Source organism: Diabrotica virgifera, chromosome 9, assembly GCF_917563875.1.
Source record: "Diabrotica virgifera virgifera chromosome 9, PGI_DIABVI_V3a".
Taxonomy (NCBI): Eukaryota; Metazoa; Arthropoda; class Insecta; order Coleoptera; family Chrysomelidae; genus Diabrotica; species Diabrotica virgifera.
In genome coordinates this window covers 59333849-59352051 of record NC_065451.1, presented here as the reverse complement: position 1 = coordinate 59352051, position 18203 = coordinate 59333849, and the positions used below count along the sequence as shown (strand labels likewise).

Here is an 18203-nt window from a genome sequence, read left to right as displayed (position 1 = left end):
CACACACACAAAACGAATAAATTGAATCTTACATAAAGAAGCCAAAATGTTTTTCGTCTCTCCTCGAAAGTTACATAAAACTGACTTACGAGGTTTTGTATTTTAACCGTCGCGTTATCGTTTGCTTCACACGCAAATCTTTTTTATACATATTCTAACCTAACATATTCTTAAATATCTCTGATGTATGACTGAAAGGGTTTTGGTTTGGTACATATTTACATAGCATTCAATACGTGATATTTTGTGAGTTGTTTGCTTTTTGGTGGTGTTGGAGTTTGGTGGGAATACATTTTTTTATACAGTGCATTGCAGATAAAATGAGTCAACCTGATTAGAGAAGTTGATAATCAAACTGTAAAAATATAGAAAAATAAATCCTCTTTCTTCTAACCCCTCCTCAAACCAATCCTTATTTCAAAAAATTCAAAATTCCCAATGAGAGTTAATTGTCTGTTAATGTTAACTGGAGAAATAACTGTCTCCTTATTTGAACAATCCTTCAACTCTGCATCTCTGCATATAATACTGTTGCATTTTTGACACTAAAAAATAAGAAATATTAGAAAAAACTTAAATAAACGCTTAATAAAAGGTAAAATTGAAGGTAAAGAATAATCAATTTTCATAAAGTGGACTGTCTCCTTGTTTGAACAAATGTTCAACTCTGCATCTAATGCTATTGCATTTTTGGCATCAGAAACAATAAGAAATATTATAAATAAATTAAATAAATACTTAATATATATATAAGCAGTGGGGTTCCTACGGTCTCCCCCGCATCCCACATTTCGCCCGCCATCGTTTTCTATCCACCCATTCGTTTTCTTTTATAGCTCTATCTGCCATAGACTGTTCTATGCCTTTCTTCCATGTTTCTGCAGGCCTTCCTCTTCTGCTATTTATGGGTGTGTAATTTAATGCTCTTTTTGGCTATCTTTCCTCTGGCATTCTCATAACATGACTGTAGTAATGTTTAAAGTCTTATCAATTGTTGTAGTACTTTATTAAATAATTATACTTTATAATTAAAAGTCATTGCTCTATTATGGTTACCTAACCTAACCCCTGCCATGAGGCCTCGTGTCCTTGTCCTGTGTCATCGCTCTGTCAACAATCACTTCAAGTGATCTATGATCACAGGACTTTACATTTATGAGCTATTCAGTCTCATGACATCTTTCCCTTCCTATAAAGCAGAGAACTTACAACAATAAACTCAGAATAAAATATTATAAAATACTAATACTACCTACGACTAACAATAATATTAAGTGATTACAAAACTAGTACATCTCGAAATCATTATATCGAGTTGGGGGTTTAATTACTCTTTTACCTCTGGTAGGAAACTGATTCGGTACTTCACTCTCACAGGCCATTGATGTTGAAGGTTTGTTACTCTGATTATCATCAAGATCATCTTCTAATTTAATGTGATGTTTAGGCGTATTACTAGATGGTCTCAAGTGATATTTATTTCTTCTTACCAATGTTCCATTTTCTTTCTCAACAACATATGATCTTGGCTCTTGTAAACATTGCCTGACCACAGCAGGTTTCCATTGCCCATCTTCCCTTATAACAACGTTATCGCCTTCACTTAATTCTTCTCTTGCAGCTGTATTTCTATCATAGTAGTGCTTGTACAATTTTCTTTTGTCATCCAATTTATTCTTTTCACTTGTTAGGTCTACTTGTTCTGGTAAATATTTTTCATGTAAGACTGGAAGTTTGCTTCTAAGTCTACGACTATTCAAGAGTTGTGCTGGGGACTTGTCTGATCCTAACAGTGGTGTGTTCCTATATTCTAATAAAGCTAACTGAAGATCACCACACTTTCTGAGAATATTTTTAGCTATCTGAACAGCTCGTTCCGCCTGCCCATTTGATCTAGGATATCTAGGGCTAGATGTCACAAATTTAAAATTCCATTCTCTAGAGAATTCTCTACATTCCTTAGAGCCAAAAGGCATATTGTCAGATACAACTTCCAAAGGAATCCCATGAGTGGCAAACATGGTCTTAAATGATTTTATTATTGACTGGGATGTTTTGGACGGCAACAGAACAATTTCAATCCACTTTGTGAGATAATCCATTACAATTAAATAAGATGCTCCTCCGAACTCACAAATATCAGCCGCTAGCATTTGAAATGGAAGTTCTGGAATTTCTCTTAGTATTAATGGCTCTTTAACATTACTTCTGTGATATTTCTCACAATCAACACAATTTCTAACCAAATCCACTATGTCCTTATTCATATTTGGCCAGAACAACACTTGCCTTGCTCTTTGCTGTGTCTTTATAACCCCAAAGTGTGTTTCATGAAGAAACTTTAACATCCTAGGCCTTAAAGAATCTGGAACTATAACTCTGTCCATATAAAATATCAAATCATTCAATATGTAGATGTCATGCCTAATACTAAAATAATCTTTTACTACATAAGGTACCCTCGAAGAGCATGACGGCCACCCTTTTTCACAAAAATCTTTGATCAAGTGAAGTTTTTTATCCTGTTTAGTTTCAGCTATAAATTCCTCTCTCCTTTCATCTGTTATATTTATTGTATGCACTATTTCTGTTACAAAAGCATCATCCTCTACCCTTTCCTTCACAAAATTACGAGATAACAAATCAGCTATTAGCATTTCCTTGCCTGGCATATATTCCACAGTTAAGTCATATTTTAATAATTTTACCTTCATACGTTGTAGTCTAGGAGAATCTACTTCAGCTATGCCTTTCTTCATTATCGAAATCAATGGCTTATGATCTGTGAATACCTTAACTTCTCTACCATAAATATAATTATGAAATTTAGTACAAGAAAATAGGATTGCATTTAGTTCCTTTTCAATCTGGCTAAATCTAGTTTCACAATCAGTTAAAGACCTAGAAGCAAAAGATACCGGTTTATGATTCTGCAGTAATACACATCCCACGCCATTTTGACTTGAATCTGTTTGAATTATTATTGACTTATTTTCATCAAAATTTGCAAGAACTGGTGGTGAGCAAATTAACTTTTTTATTAAATTTAATGCGTCTGTGTGACTTTTAGTCCACACCCAAAGTGTATTCTTTTTTAACAATTCTCTTAATGGGGCTGATACATCCGATAAGTTTGGTATAAAACTGCGATGATAATTGATCATGCCCAATATTTTTTGTAACTCTTTTTTATTATTGGGTTCTTTTAAATTAATAATAGCTTTTATTTTATCTAAGTCAGGTCTCATACCATTTTTATCAAATGTATTTCCCAAATATTTTACTTCAGACATTCTATATTGTATCTTATTAGAATTAAATTTTACCCCAATATTTCTAGCACGTTCCAATACTTCATTAAGGATTCTATCATGTTCTTTAAGACTATCAGCAAATATCAAAAGATCATCAAAATATATAAGACAGCCCTCAATATCACCAAAATTCTCTAAGTTAATTCTTTGAAAAAATTCGGGGGCAATATTTAGTCCAAATGGAAGTCTATCAAATTTCCAAATTCCAAAGGGAGTTCCAAGTGCACAAACTCTACTGGACTCCTCATCTAGCTGAACTTGATAGAATCCCTCTTTAAAGTCTAAAACAGAAAAATAGCATTTGTTTTTTAACTTATTGCATATCTCTTCAATAGTAGGTATTAAGCAATATTCCTTTTCAAGCGCTTGGTTTAAATCTTTAGGATCCAAACAGATTCTTAACGTTTTATCAGGCTTTTCAACGATAACTAAATTGCTCAACCACTCAGTAGGACCCTCACATTTAGATATGATGCCACGTTTTTCTAAATCTAAAAGTGTGTTTTCTAATCTTTTTTTAATGGCTAAAGGGACCCTTCGTGGTGGTTTAGCTACAGGAACACAATTATCTTTAAGTTTTAGTTTACATTTTTGAGGACATTTGCCTAATCCAATGAATACATCACTATTTTGTTTAATAAAGGCACTTTTTGTTATGTTTAAATCTATGTTATCTACTCTTCGTATCAAATCTAAATCTAAGCATGATTTTAACCCTAAAATTGGTGTAAGGCTATCTTTAACTACAACAAATTCTAATAAATAATCAATATTTTTATATTTACAGACAAGTTTTATTGTACCAATAGGAACGACCTTAAAACCACCATATGTTTCAAGTATGACTTTAGTTTCTTTTAAATCATTAATTTTGCAAACTTTTTGAACAAAACCATTAGGCAAAATGTTAACCTGTGCCCCTGTATCTATTTTAAAAGGTATATCAACATTACTAATTTTTAAATTTTCGATCCAGTCTTTATTATTTTTATTCTTGATTTCATTAACAGTGATTGATGATATCATAAAATCACCTACCTCGTTATTTTCACTTTCTTCCACTTGTACTTCTCTCACTAACCTGCTATGATAACACACTTTATCGAAATGGTTATTTTTACCGCACTTTCTGCACTTTTTTCCATATGCTGGACACCTCCTTGGCCCATGGACTCTCCCACAGTTTCTGCAGCTATATTCATCTCTAGAATTTGCACTCCTGAATGTTTGGACTGAATTTTGCCCCTGCTTGGCTTTACTCCCAATTGATTCAATTTTAACCTTCTCCAAGCTGTTCTGAACTTCTTTTATTTGAGCTTGGGATATTTCATGCATTTTACATATTTCAATAGCTTTAGCCAGATCTAAATTAATGCTCTTTAACATGTTTTGTTGTGCATCCTTACTATTAGTGCCTAATACTATTCTATCTCTTACCATTGAAGATGCTTCTGCTCCAAACTCACAATTTTTTACTTTGTTTTTTAAATCTGTTAAAAAGTGGTCAAACGGCTCTCTTTCTTCTTGAATGCGGTTGTAAAACACATATCTTTCATAGACCACGTTTTTTCTAGGCGTGACATAAGACTCAAATGCTTCCAATACATCTGCTAGCTTGCCTTTTTGGGCCTCCGTTAATTCCAAAGTGTTATAGATTTCAATGCCTTCTTCTCCAATTAGATTGAGTAAAATTGCTACCTTAACGTCATCACTTTTACCACTTTTTCCAGAGGCCATCAGATATATTTCAAAACTTTGTCTGAATCTTTTAAAATTTTCGGCCACATTTCCTTCAAATGACAATGTATTTGGTAACCTCGCTTCCATGATTTTGGTTTATTTTCCACTAGACTGCGCCATGTAGTAATGTTTAAAGTCTTATCAATTGTTGTAGTACTTTATTAAATAATTATACTTTATAATTAAAAGTCATTGCTCTATTATGGTTACCTAACCTAACCCCTGCCATGAGGCCTCGTGTCCTTGTCCTGTGTCATCGCTCTGTCAACAATCACTTCAAGTGATCTATGATCACAGGACTTTACATTTATGAGCTATTCAGTCTCATGACAATGACTATACCATATCAATTTCTTTGTTTCTATTTGGTCAACCGTGGAATATACACTCTTTGTCGGTCGTCTTATTTCCTCATTTGGTACGTGTTCTAATCTAGATACCCTGCATGCTCTACGTAAGTAATCCATTTCCGCTACTTCTATATTTTTTCTGTCCTTTCCTGTGAGTTGCCAACACTCTGCCTCATAAGTTATAATAGGTTCCATAATTGTTCTGTAGATTGTTAATTTTGTGTTCAGCTTAGCCTCGTTAGACCATATAGACCATTTAAAATACGAGTTGCTTTCCTTCCTTACTGTATCTTATGCTGTGTGTCTCTTTTTGTAGTTCCTTTTTCTGATATTATGCTTCCTAAATATATATATATATTCCTTACATTTTCTTATACTTCTTAACTCTAATTTCGGATCTTCGGTTTCCTTTCCTATTCTCAAATATTCCGGTTTTTCCATGTTTATGTATAAGCCCCATTTTTCATATTCGATCTGTAACTTTCTTAGCATAATATAATCCATACCATGTTCATCGTTGGCAAGAATTACTTGGTCATCAGCAAAGAACAAAATTGTTAAGCAGTTTTCTTCAATCATTATTCCCATCCCAGTAACTGTTTTCCTCCATTGCTTCACAGCTTTCTTTATGTATATTTTAAATAGTGTTGGCGATAAGCAGCAAAAAAAATCAGCCCAACAAGATGATAAGGACAATTAATACGAAGAACAAAACCAGAATAAAAGTCGAGAATGAACTAACATCGGAAGTAGAAATCAACTCGGGAATCAGACAAGGGGATAGCTTGAGCCCATTGCTTTTTAATTTAGTCATGGACAAAATCATAGAAAACATTAAAGGTACTGGAAAAGGATATAAGATGGCGGAAAAACAAATAAAAATCCTCTATTATGCTAACGACGCAATCTTAATCTCCGATAACGAGGATAACCTACAGCGAATGGCACAAACTTTCAATACAGTGGCGAAGAACTACAACATGAAAATATCAATAGCCAAGACAAAATCCCTGGTAGTGTCAAGGGAACCCATAAGATGCAAATTAGTAATTAACAACGAACTAATTGAACAAGTCTCGAGATTCCAATATCTGGGAATCGAAATATGTAGTTATGGTGATGTTAAAGAGAACGTACGAAAGCAAGCAAATAAAGCCAATTACGTGTCAGGATGTCTGAGGGATGTCACCTGGAGAAACAAAGATATGAGGCTGGAAGGGAAAGTACGCATATACAAATCATGTGTAAGACCGATCATGACGTACGCGGTAGAAACAAGATGTGATACAGCAGAAACCAAGAGGATACTGAGAACATCAGAAATGAGAACGCTGAGGTCAATAACTGGGAAAACACTGAGAGACAGAATACCGAACGACAGAATAAGACATCTCTGTAAAATACAAGATATAGTACGGTGGGGAAGACAGAGACGACGAGAGTGGAATCAGCATGTGACGAGAATGGACAGCGAGAGAATAGAATAGCCCGTATAGCCAGGGATTCGAAGCCAACAGGCAAGAGACCATTAGGCAGTCCCTTTAAAAGGTGGAGAGATAGCTGGCAGTCAAGATCACAGCTACGAATACAAGCTCAAAATCGGTTAACAACAGGCCAAGGGGCCTATAATAATAATAAGAAGAAAATGATGAAGATAAGCAGCACTTTTCAAAAGGTTTAAGGCAAGGGTGCTGCAAATAAATACTTAATAAAAGGCAAAATTAAAGGTAAAGAATACAAAATTCTAATTAATGTCCAAACGTAGTACCATTAACATGCACGCTGAAAAATACATTCTGAAGAACGTCAAGAGTTATTTATTACCTATTACAACTGATATTATCTATCTACAAATACTGTAAAACACTTTGAGAAGGAACTAATTAATTTTATATTATATCCTAAGGATAGTGTTTAATAAGTAGCACAACTTGATTTATCAGAAACTTTAAATATTCCTCAAGAAAAGGAGAATAGTTTTTTCAAACATTAAACATTTTAAGATATTGGATGACAATTTGGCAGTATTGGCATTTGGATCTCAAATTTTGACGATGGATTTACCCATACTGATAAAAACGTATACTCATCGGAAACTTAGATAGTGCATTATATTGAAATCATCTGTAATGATGATTTACTCCAAAATATATCTATATACATTTTTTTGGATCATATTTAAAACACACATGTTCTATTAAAACAATGCAGCTGACGATAAACAGTGGTCAGGCAGATCGATACGAATATTATCCTACGATGATGACTGATATATTCGGGAGTAGCAAGCGGGATATTGACCAATATTTCCTAGTTCGGTCTACTCATCAACGAAGACAAGACCAGGTACATGTTAGTTACCAATGATTCTGTTCCGTTTGGTGGCTTTACGGAATCAATTAACTTAAATTAAAATAAGTGTAAAAACAACGAACGGTAATATTTAAAAATAAAATAAAAATTCCATTTTTATTCAGTTGCAATGTGAAGGCAAAACAATCTTATTTTTCAATTAGAATACGGAGCGCAGTCCAGCCCTCTGAATCGACGGTTTTCGACTCTTGTTGGAGTCTCATCGGAGAGAATGTAGGCCTGCTACTCCATACTCCAATTGACCAACACCGAGAGTTTATCCCCCACACCGCAACTGACGTGAATGGACTAGGTGACTAGCGTCATCTGGCAATTGAAAGATGAAGTAGTTTTCAATCCTAATAGCAATATTAATAATATTTAAAAATATTAAAATATTACTAAAAGATTTTTAAATTGAAAACTTATTGGTCCATTTTCTTGGTAACACCTCCATGGCTTCTAAAATTTGCAAGCCAGATGGATACTGAAGCGAAGAAGACAAGAGGGAATTCAAAAACTTACAATTCACGACCCCGTCTGTTCAGCTGGTATTGGACAGAAAATGGACCTAGTTACTCAAAGAAATAACGACCAATATAAAAATAAAATAAAAAAATAATAAAAATGAAATTTTTATTTTGTTTTTATATTGGTCGTTACTTCTTTGAGTAACTAGGTCCATTTTATGTTGGAATTTACCAGCTGAACAGACGTAGTCGTGAATTGTAAGTTTTTGAATTCCCTCTTGTCTTCTTCGCTTCAGCATCTATCTGGCTTGCAAATTTTAGAAGTCATGGAGGTGTTATTAAGAAAATGGACCAATAAGTTTTCAGTTTAAAAATCTTTTAGTAATATTTTAATATTTTTAAATATTATTAATATTGCTATTAGCATTGAAAACTACTTCATCTAGTAATATTTATTTATTTTTGGTTGAAAAGGTGTGCTTATATCTCGTAAGAGGGAATGTTATTGTTTGAGGCCAGCGAGGGTTGTATCACCGACCGATGCCTGCTGGGCTTGTGCTTGTGTATCGACTCGTTGTTGTGGATCGACTGACTGAAAACACATGTCTGTGGTTTAAAGTTAAAGACTAATTTATTGACATAAAGAGGCTGGAATAGAAGCGTCTTCGAATGCATTTCAAAAGTGATTGATTAAGGTCTGATAAGGTAACTATAGCCTAGTACAGAAATAAAAAGTAGAATTGCCAAAGCAAGAACAAGTTTTATGAAATTTAAGAAAATCCTCTGCAGTCATGATCTAAATTTGGAACTTCGCATAAGAATGGTCCGATGTTATATATTCCCAGTACTACTTTACGGGGTTGAAGCATGGACACTGACAGAATCGCTTTTAAAAAACCTAGAAGCATTTGAAATGTGGGTCTACCGCCGTATTCTGAAGATCAGTTGGGTAGAAAGAGTCACAAACGAAAGGGTTTTGCAACGTTTGAATAAAAGTTGCGAAGTCACCCAGAAAAATATGACATACTTCACCTTGTCATGCAAGGTAAAATAATGGGAAAAAGAAGTGTGGGCCGCCGTACAACTTCTTGGCTTAAAAACCTACGCCAATGGTTTGGGAAAACTAGCACTGAACTATTTCGTGCGGCTGTAAATAAGACAATGATTGTTAATATGCTGCGCAACATGAGAGCCAACGATCGACAAGCGGTCTCGGCACCTTAAGAAGAAGAAGGTAACTATTTAATGGGGAATTTGTTTCCCAGAAAAAAACATCAATTTTATACAATCTGGTTTTGTATTTTAGGAGCGAAACACATGTGAATTTTAAATGACTTATATTATTTTCGTTTAGAAAAGAAAGTTCATATTTAAAATTAGCAATTAAAAAAATAATAAATGAAGCGTATCGCTATAATTCTATAGCAAATGAAGAACGGGAAACAGTCTTTGGAAGTCATATCTTAGAACCTTTTGACAGCTCCACATAACTTGACTCGATAGTAACGACTAGGAGGAGCTCAGATTTGCAGCTGATTCTGGCAGACATGGGAGCCCAGCGCAGTCTTGGCCCCAGAAACGGCGAAGACCAGGTTCTTATGGACCTGATCCGTAAGATAGGGGTGATACAATGGACCCGCCGTAGGAGGTCTAGTATTTATAGGGCTCACAAGTGGGCCCTGCCCCTATCTACCTTACCATACCATACCTTACAGTATAACGATCGGAAGGACAAGAGGTCATGGAAGCTGAACCAGAAGGATCAGGAAGAAATTATCCTTAGATGGAATAAGGAATGACCGAAGATGGAAAGGTCCAATCGCTTACATTGACGATACGAAGACCACGTTGCTCAGTCGGAAGAGATGTGGGCGTGGTTCTTTGGGTTGGACTTCTGTTGCAATAAAATATGTTAAATGAATGGATAATGCTACGCGAATAGGACTACTGAAACGACAATAGACAAAAGATGGATAAATAATAAACACTAACTGATGGTTTGACACTTGGACTTCAAGAAAACAGAAATACTGAATACGCAAACGAAATCAGGGCGTTATGGATTTTATTTCTAAATCTTCAAAGGAACAATTAACGAAACATAACACAACAATAGAAAAATTAGCAACACTGCTACGACAAAACACCAATGTTCTAGTCTTGAGCTATAAATTATAATTAAATAAAATGCGAGACATCGTACGTTTCAATGTAACATTTATTAAAATACTTAATAAGGTATTATCAATAAGGTAATACTCAATATTTACATAAAATACACAGAGAAATAACTATAAAATTGTTGACCAAAAAAAGAAAACTTCAAATACATTGACATAATATTATTTGGTCAACACAACACAGACTGATAATAAACGACGTAGAATAGATGACTATAATTTCTAATGACTCTACTTACTCTACAGAAAAACTGAATAATTACTAAAAAAAAATTTAAAATAGATAATTTACACTCATATTCCGTCATCTATTCGACAATAAAAAAACTTTTTTTTGTTTCTATAATAATAAATATTATAGTAATTACACAAAAAATTACATAATGAAAATGTCTATAGTTTAAATGATCACCCATTTAAAAATAAAAAAAAATCAATAATGGCATAAACTTCACACTAAAAGTATGACCTACTTTTCAGGATGTCACTATCACAAACTGAGCGAAAACATAAAGTCGATGAACTTATTCCGCAAGAAAAACACAAAAAGGTCTTTTCCCTGGACATGCGAAAGGCATCTCTACTACCATCTTCAGTAAGTAAAGTACTTACTTAAACAGATGTCAGAGGGTATCCCGTGCAACAGGCATCCCTATCGGCTAGGTCATATATCCAGCGGCAAAGTCGAAATAATAGGAGCGACAAAAAATAGCTTTGGCCACAGTGTAATGTGGACGTAGATATTAGCGGTAGTAACTTGGGACCAGCCCTGTGAACAAAATTAATTATTCACAGCGAGTGTTCCATGAAGAAAATGGTTTTTTAAAGACTTACCAGACGAATCCAGGCTGGTCTATCACAAAATAACTAACGTTCACCACATGACTAAAACGACTCAACCTACTGCAACAAAGTTTAACTCACGAATGCCACAAAATCTTAAAAATTCTTTAACTTGTAGGGTTCGTTAGCGTCAGGACGCTACCCAATTAAAATCAAGGGAAGCCCTGAGAAATATCTAAAAACAGATTCGTTAACACTCGTAAAGTGCTTAGCAACCCTAATTCCTTAATGATTTATGAGAGGCAAGGACCTCTTTTACCCAAAAAGCTATTAAAGGCTTACACTTTGCGTGAGAATCGCATCTATCGATAGCAACACATGTGTTTCTGAGAAAAACAGGCGATAGAGATTCTAAAATCTACAGGCAGTTAAGTCAAAAACCGTGAAGCAATACAACTGAATTACAATCTACACTGGGAAGAATAAAAACGCTTTACAACAGGATAACCAATTTCTAGTTTCGGGCATCTTTTTAAAAAATTGGACGATTAACAATAATTAATGAAATTGGCTTATCTGAATCATCTGAACCTTCTGAATGTTAGCTGATGATGTAGTGTTAGTAGGGAATAGTAAAAACAACTTCGAATACAAACTGGAACAGTGGAGACAAGCTCTGAAGAAAAAATGTTTAAAACTTAGAACAAAAACTATCTTTGGTACTAAATTGTAACACTCCATGAGTGTTACAACGATAAGCAATGTTTCAGGCATACAAAATGAACCAGGGCTCGTTGCTCAGGATCTGAAGATGTGTGGGGTGGTTCTTTGGATATTTTTACTAGTACACAATCGAAAATAAAATTGAAAAGAACAAAAGTTATAAGATGATAGCCAGTAGGGCTAACCCAGAAATATTGAATGAATAAAACAAAGAAAACAAGTTATAAATAATTTGCCACATAGACCTAGTCTTTTTTACTAGGGACAAGGATAACTCGTAAAAGCAAAATACACAATATACAGTCAAATAACCAATGGAACAAATAGGTAAAGTATTTTCCCAAAATGTTCAAACAATGACGGGGAAGTGTAGGGGTGACACTGATTGATGCCAAAATGGAAAATTATAGGTTAAGATGGTTCAGGTATGTCCATGTTGAGAGGGTACTCGCCCTATACGAGATCCTGAGGGGGGATCCTTGATATTGGTATGACCCAAGATAGAGACTTATGGAGAAATGTAATTAGGGGGAAGCAGACTTCGTATAGGAATAAAGGCAAAGAGAATGATGATGATAATATAGTCACTACGGCCTTACAGAAATAAACATCCACCATATAAAGCGAGGGACAAAATATTAGTGTCACTGGCAAACAAATTTAAATTCTAGTTCGGAATCAGAAAATTACGAATATTTTCTTCTCTTAAACGAATTTATCAGTAGTAGTTGCTTAAAAAAACATAAAAGAGACTCTAAAACCCCTTGAAAACCCATAAAGTTTAAGGAATACCTGACAGATGAAACGCACTAACATACAATCACAACTAATAAGAGTCAAACTAGAGAGGAATGATACACTGACAACACTTCTTATTTTCAACTAGATGATTATCTACAAACAAGATTTTCGAGTAGCCATGGACGCATCCTTATCACAATGATTAGCAGATATTTCATTATATTAATCACAAAATACAGGATACAGGATGTGTAACCAACATTTGCAGAAAACCAATCCACACCGACATAGATATTTAATTACGACTAAACCACAACATAAACATCAAAAGGGGAATCCTCAAATCATACAGTATGATGCAAAAAATATGTAATAAATTCATTATAAAAAATCTTAAAACACGTAAATTTTAATTTTTGAATGCCTATCAATTAGTACATTATACAGGGTGTCCCGAAAATATTGGTAATAAATTATACCATAGATTCTGGGGTCAAAAATATGTTGATTGAACCTAACTTACCTTAGTACAAATGTGCACATAAAAAAAGTTATACCCCTTTAAAGTTACAAAATGAAAATCAATTTTTTCCAATATTTCGAAAACTATTAGAGATTTTTTATTGAAAACAGACATGTGGCATTCTTATGGCAGGACCATCTTAATAAAAAATTATAGTCAAATTTGTGCACCCCATAAAAATTTTATGGTGTTTTGTTCCCTTTTAAACCCCCCCCCCCAAATTTTGTGTACGTTCTAATGTGGTACTAATACTTAGACACAACTTTTTTGGCTCTTAGTTTAGTCTTTTTCGATAAACCAGTTTTTATCGAGATGCGGCTTCTTTTTTAATATGTTTACATAAAAATTGTATGGTGGTTTCGTTCCTTTAAACCCCCCAAATGTTTGTGTACGTTCCAATTAAACTTTTATTGCGGTATCATTAGTTAAACACAGTGCTTTTAAAACTTTTTTGCCTCTTAGTATATTTTCATATCATAAAAATTTAAATTATCGATCTTTCATATTATTACCAGGTCTCTATAATCGTACTTAACCATATACAAATAGGTGGTGGATTTGACAAATATTCAAAATATCTCGATAAAAACTGGCTTTTCGAGAAAGTACTAAGAGACAAAAAGTTTTAAAAACACTGTGTTTTACTAATAATACTTTAACAATAATTTAATACGACCATACACAAAAGTTTAGGGAGGTTTAAGGGAACAAAACCCCCATAAAATTTTTATGGGGTGCACAAATTTCACTATAATTTTTTGTTAAGATGTTCCTGCCATAATAATGCCACACGTCATTTTCAATAAAAAATCTCTAATAGTTTTCGAAATATTGAAAAAAATTGATTTTCATTTTGTAGCTTCAAAGGGCTATAACTTTTTTTATGTGCACAATTGTACTAAGGTAAGTTAGGTTCAATCAACATATTTTTGACCCCAGAATCTGTGGTATAATTTATGACCAATCTTTTAGGAATAAATATGTAAAGCTCGGATTATATGCATCAGAATTTGAAAGAAATATGCGCATAATATGCACTAATATTTATCCAAAATATGCACCAATAAATAATAAATATGCAAGTAAATATGCAAAATATGCATTTATGCAAGGTATTGATTTGATTTGAACAAAAAATAACGAATTTAATATTATTTATTAAAACAGAACACACCTTTCAATTTATAAAAAAACTACATTATTTTAACCCATATGTCTAATTTTGGCTGAGGTAAGCAATGCATCCTTAGCGTAAGTACTTAGGAAACATATTGCAAATAAATGTTAATAAACTACTTATCTTAGATTTAAAAAAATGTCACAATTAAATGAACCAGAAACACAATGTGTTTAATGTATGTATACAGAGTGAGTCTGTAATTTGGAATAAATATTTCATTCAAAAGAAACTTTTTATTTATTTTAAGGGGGTTTCGGCCCTCGGTAATAATGTAATCTTTCATTCTGCGTTTAATTTTTTCAAAAATGTTTATTAGTTCTCTCAGGATTCGAAAAAAATTCATGCACTTAAATAACATTGGAATTTTGCGCCAACCTCCTTACGTTTTCGACCGAGGTAGAAATTAATAAATTTTAATCTATTCAGATTTTTTCTAAAAATTATGTGTTTCTAAAATAATTAATTGATTCCATACTTTTGCATCATACTTAACTTAGTGACGATAGTCAATCAATATTTCGTCTTCTGTAACAGTGGACTATACAATAGAATTTGGAATTTTGGTTTCATAACAAAATATAAGTTTTTTTTCATAATAAACTAATGGTCTAGCAAATATTCATCTACGAATAAAGTTAGTTGAGTAACACTCCGAAAACTATATAAGTTCTAACAATTTGAGTGTTTAAAATGTCTACTTCAATTTGTTTAACTATAATTCTAAGTTATATTATTATGTTTTAGCAATAGAAACTTCCAGGCAAGAAACTGTGACAGACTCGGGAAAATCATACATGGAAAGTTCTTCAGTAGTAACAAAGAAAGTAGAAACCAAGCCGATACCAGCCCCACGTTCTGGGGCAGCTATGAGACAGAGAGTGATACCTATGGATATAAGCGAAAATGTGGACGAACCTAAGAGAGAGCCTCTTCTTCCAAAATTATCACCAGAGCCTACGATTGAAGGTACTTCCCCATTACAGGCTGAATTGGAGAGTATATTTAAACAAAGACAGGTAAGATTTTTTACTGTAGAAAAGTTTTTTATTGTGTTATCGTATAGTTTTAGATAAAATACACAAAATAAAAAGAAATTAGACCTGCAGCCATTTCCATAAAAGTTACACGCCGATTTCGAAAAAAAATGCATTTTTAGGTTAAGTATACTCAACCTACGGGCCTATAAAAATAGATAGGTTTTGTAAAAGCCTCATTAGTCTAGGCGCCAAATAGAGGTCACCGTGTCCTTTTCAATTCTGATGGACAAACTCAACGGTTTCTTATGGATTTTTGGCTGCTGATGACGATTTTCGAGGGTGGATTTCGATCCGAGTGGTCAAAAAATTGTTATAAACAATTTAATTGTTTATAAATTGTTTATAAGGATCTGGCTCATAAACTAAAAGAGATAAAAAAAATGTTTCAAATAAAATTTGTTCCTTAATAAAAAAAGAATGTGTGTGTACTTTGTACGCACGTAAGAAGTTATACTTCTATTATATCATTTCAACGAAATCAATATACTTTAAACAGTTTCTCTATTACTTTCCAAAAATTTTTATTAAAACAATACCAAAAATTAAAAAAATAAAAGAATAAAACACACACAAACACATTGAAAAATGCCACAAATGATTTCTAAACAATAATTGTTGCCAAAAATTTTAATTAAATACGTATTTTCTGAAAAAAATTATGTAATAATATACTTACAATCATAAAATCTATAAAAAAAAAAAATAAAAAAATGATATAACTTGCATTGGGCTTGAACCTACTTCCCGTGTATCCCGCCGTACGAGAGTCGAAGCGATTTCAAACTGCACCACCTTCGCGTATACGTCATGTGGGAATATACACAAACTGAACAACTTTTTGACATTTTGTTTATATGAATTTTTATTATTTTGATTTTTGTCGAATTAAAATACAACAATATATGGAGTAAGAAAACGATACATTAGATGAAAATTTGTAGAAAGTTTGTTCGTAATCAGATTATGTAAATTAAAGCATTGCCTACTAGGGGTATAGCATAGCAAGTACTAGGTAAGTACATTATTTTTTTTACATTTTCCAAGTAAGTATGAAGATAATTTTTTATTGGAATACAACTGAATCATTTAGAATTACGTACCTGTGGCTTTTCAAAACTATTTAAAAAGTCACTATAATTATAAATTTGATTTTAGTTCTGTCCTCACAAGAATAAAAACTAATATATTATACAACATTTTTGTTTACCGATAATCTCCATATTGAACAATTATTGACAGATCGTTTCAACACCCAATCAGAGCCCGTATAAAGACTAATACCAAACTGTCGGTGTGCGCATGCGCGCAGATCAATATAAATTCACCCTCAATCTCAATCGCGCCTAAAGAAGTATAACTTCAAAAACGAAGAAAAAAACGTTTACTAAACTTAAATCGAACAGTTAGAACTCAAGATATTGTAAAATTAGTGCACAATGCAAATTGAAAATTGCAAAATAAGTATTTTGCGAAGCTTTATTGATCGTAACTCGACTTTTACGCATGCAAATGAGCCTTAGAAGGTCTCATTTTAAAGGTCAATTAATGGGCTTCCAAAAAAAGTTTATTAAATTACTTTATCTTCATTTGTTTTAAAGTAATACCCGTTTGAAGTTTTAATTTTCTTAAAAAAATTGTACATTAATTTGTTTATAAGGGTTTCAAGCAAATTTGAGCTATAAACATTTACACTTTAATTAACAATAATGATAGAAGAACTCAAAAGAAACATTTCGAGCTTACGAAAATGTTTGTAACTTTATTTTTGGCCACGATATCGATACTTTAATAGCGCAAGCTCTGAGGCACAAGATCGACTCACAGCGTAAAGTTGTTCTAAAGCTATTTAGTTGCGGTATTAATTATTCTAAATGGAAAATAAGCCACAATTTAACTAAAAAAATATTTTATTAACGTTTTGACGTCCAAATCGGACGTCGTCAAAATAAAAAATATTAATAAATTAAACAAAAATGTTGATGCTTATTAAAAAATTCTTCTAATAATTTAATTTAATCTGACTGAATTCAGACATATACATTTTAAAGTAGTTTACAATGATATTGCCAACATTTATAAGTGGCGTTCCTGGGACGACATTACTGAAAGATAGTTCATTCGATTACATGAAACCAACCCTAACTCAAATTTTTCATTAAAGATTTAATGAACTATCTTTTAGTAAAGTCGTCCCAGGAACGCAACTCATAAATATTGGCAATATTATTTTGAAGTCTTTTGAGTCAGATTAAATGAAATTATTAGCAATAATTTGCTAATATTAGGAAATAATGTTTTTCTAAGCAACAACATTTTTGTTTAGTTTATTAATATTTTCTATTTTGACAACGACGTCTGATTTGGACGTGGAAACGTTAATAAAATCATGTTTAGTTAAATTGTGGCTTATTTCCCATTTAGAATAATTAATGCCATAAGGAAATAGCTTCAGAACAACTTTACGCTGTGAGCCGATCTTGCGCCTCAGAGCTTGCGCTATTAAAATATCGATATCTTGGCCAAAAATAAAGTGAAGAAGATTTTCGTAAGCTCAAAATGTTCCTTTTGATTTCATTTTCGTAAGCTCAAAATGTTCCTTTTTATTTCTTCTATCATTATTGTTAATTAAAGTATAAATGTTTATAGCTCAAATTTGCTTGAAAACCTTATAAACAAATTAATGTACAATTTTTTTAAGAAAATTATACCTTCAAACGGGTATAACTTTAAAACAAATGAAGATAAAGTAATTTAACAAACTTTGTTTGGAAGCCTATTAATAATCTTTAAAATGAGACCTTCTAAGGCTC

At 32.8% G+C, this 18203-nt stretch overlaps 2 protein-coding genes across 11 annotated transcripts in view; one reads left to right on the top strand and one right to left on the bottom strand.

Annotated features, from left to right (window-relative positions):
• LOC114339168 (dynein axonemal heavy chain 1-like) overlaps positions 1-18203 on the bottom strand; it is a 1269803-nt gene that overhangs the window by 649 nt on the left and 1250951 nt on the right. The gene's annotated exons all lie outside the window — the stretch shown is intronic.
• The window catches only part of LOC114331514 (uncharacterized), a 741127-nt gene that overhangs the window by 688577 nt on the left and 34347 nt on the right, over positions 1-18203 (top strand). For all 10 annotated transcript variants that reach the window (XM_050661247.1, XM_050661246.1, XM_050661244.1 and 7 more), the window contains one exon: positions 15101-15372. In XM_050661247.1, coding sequence (XP_050517204.1) covers positions 15101-15372 — 272 coding nt within the window. The remainder of the gene's footprint in view (positions 1-15100; positions 15373-18203) is intronic.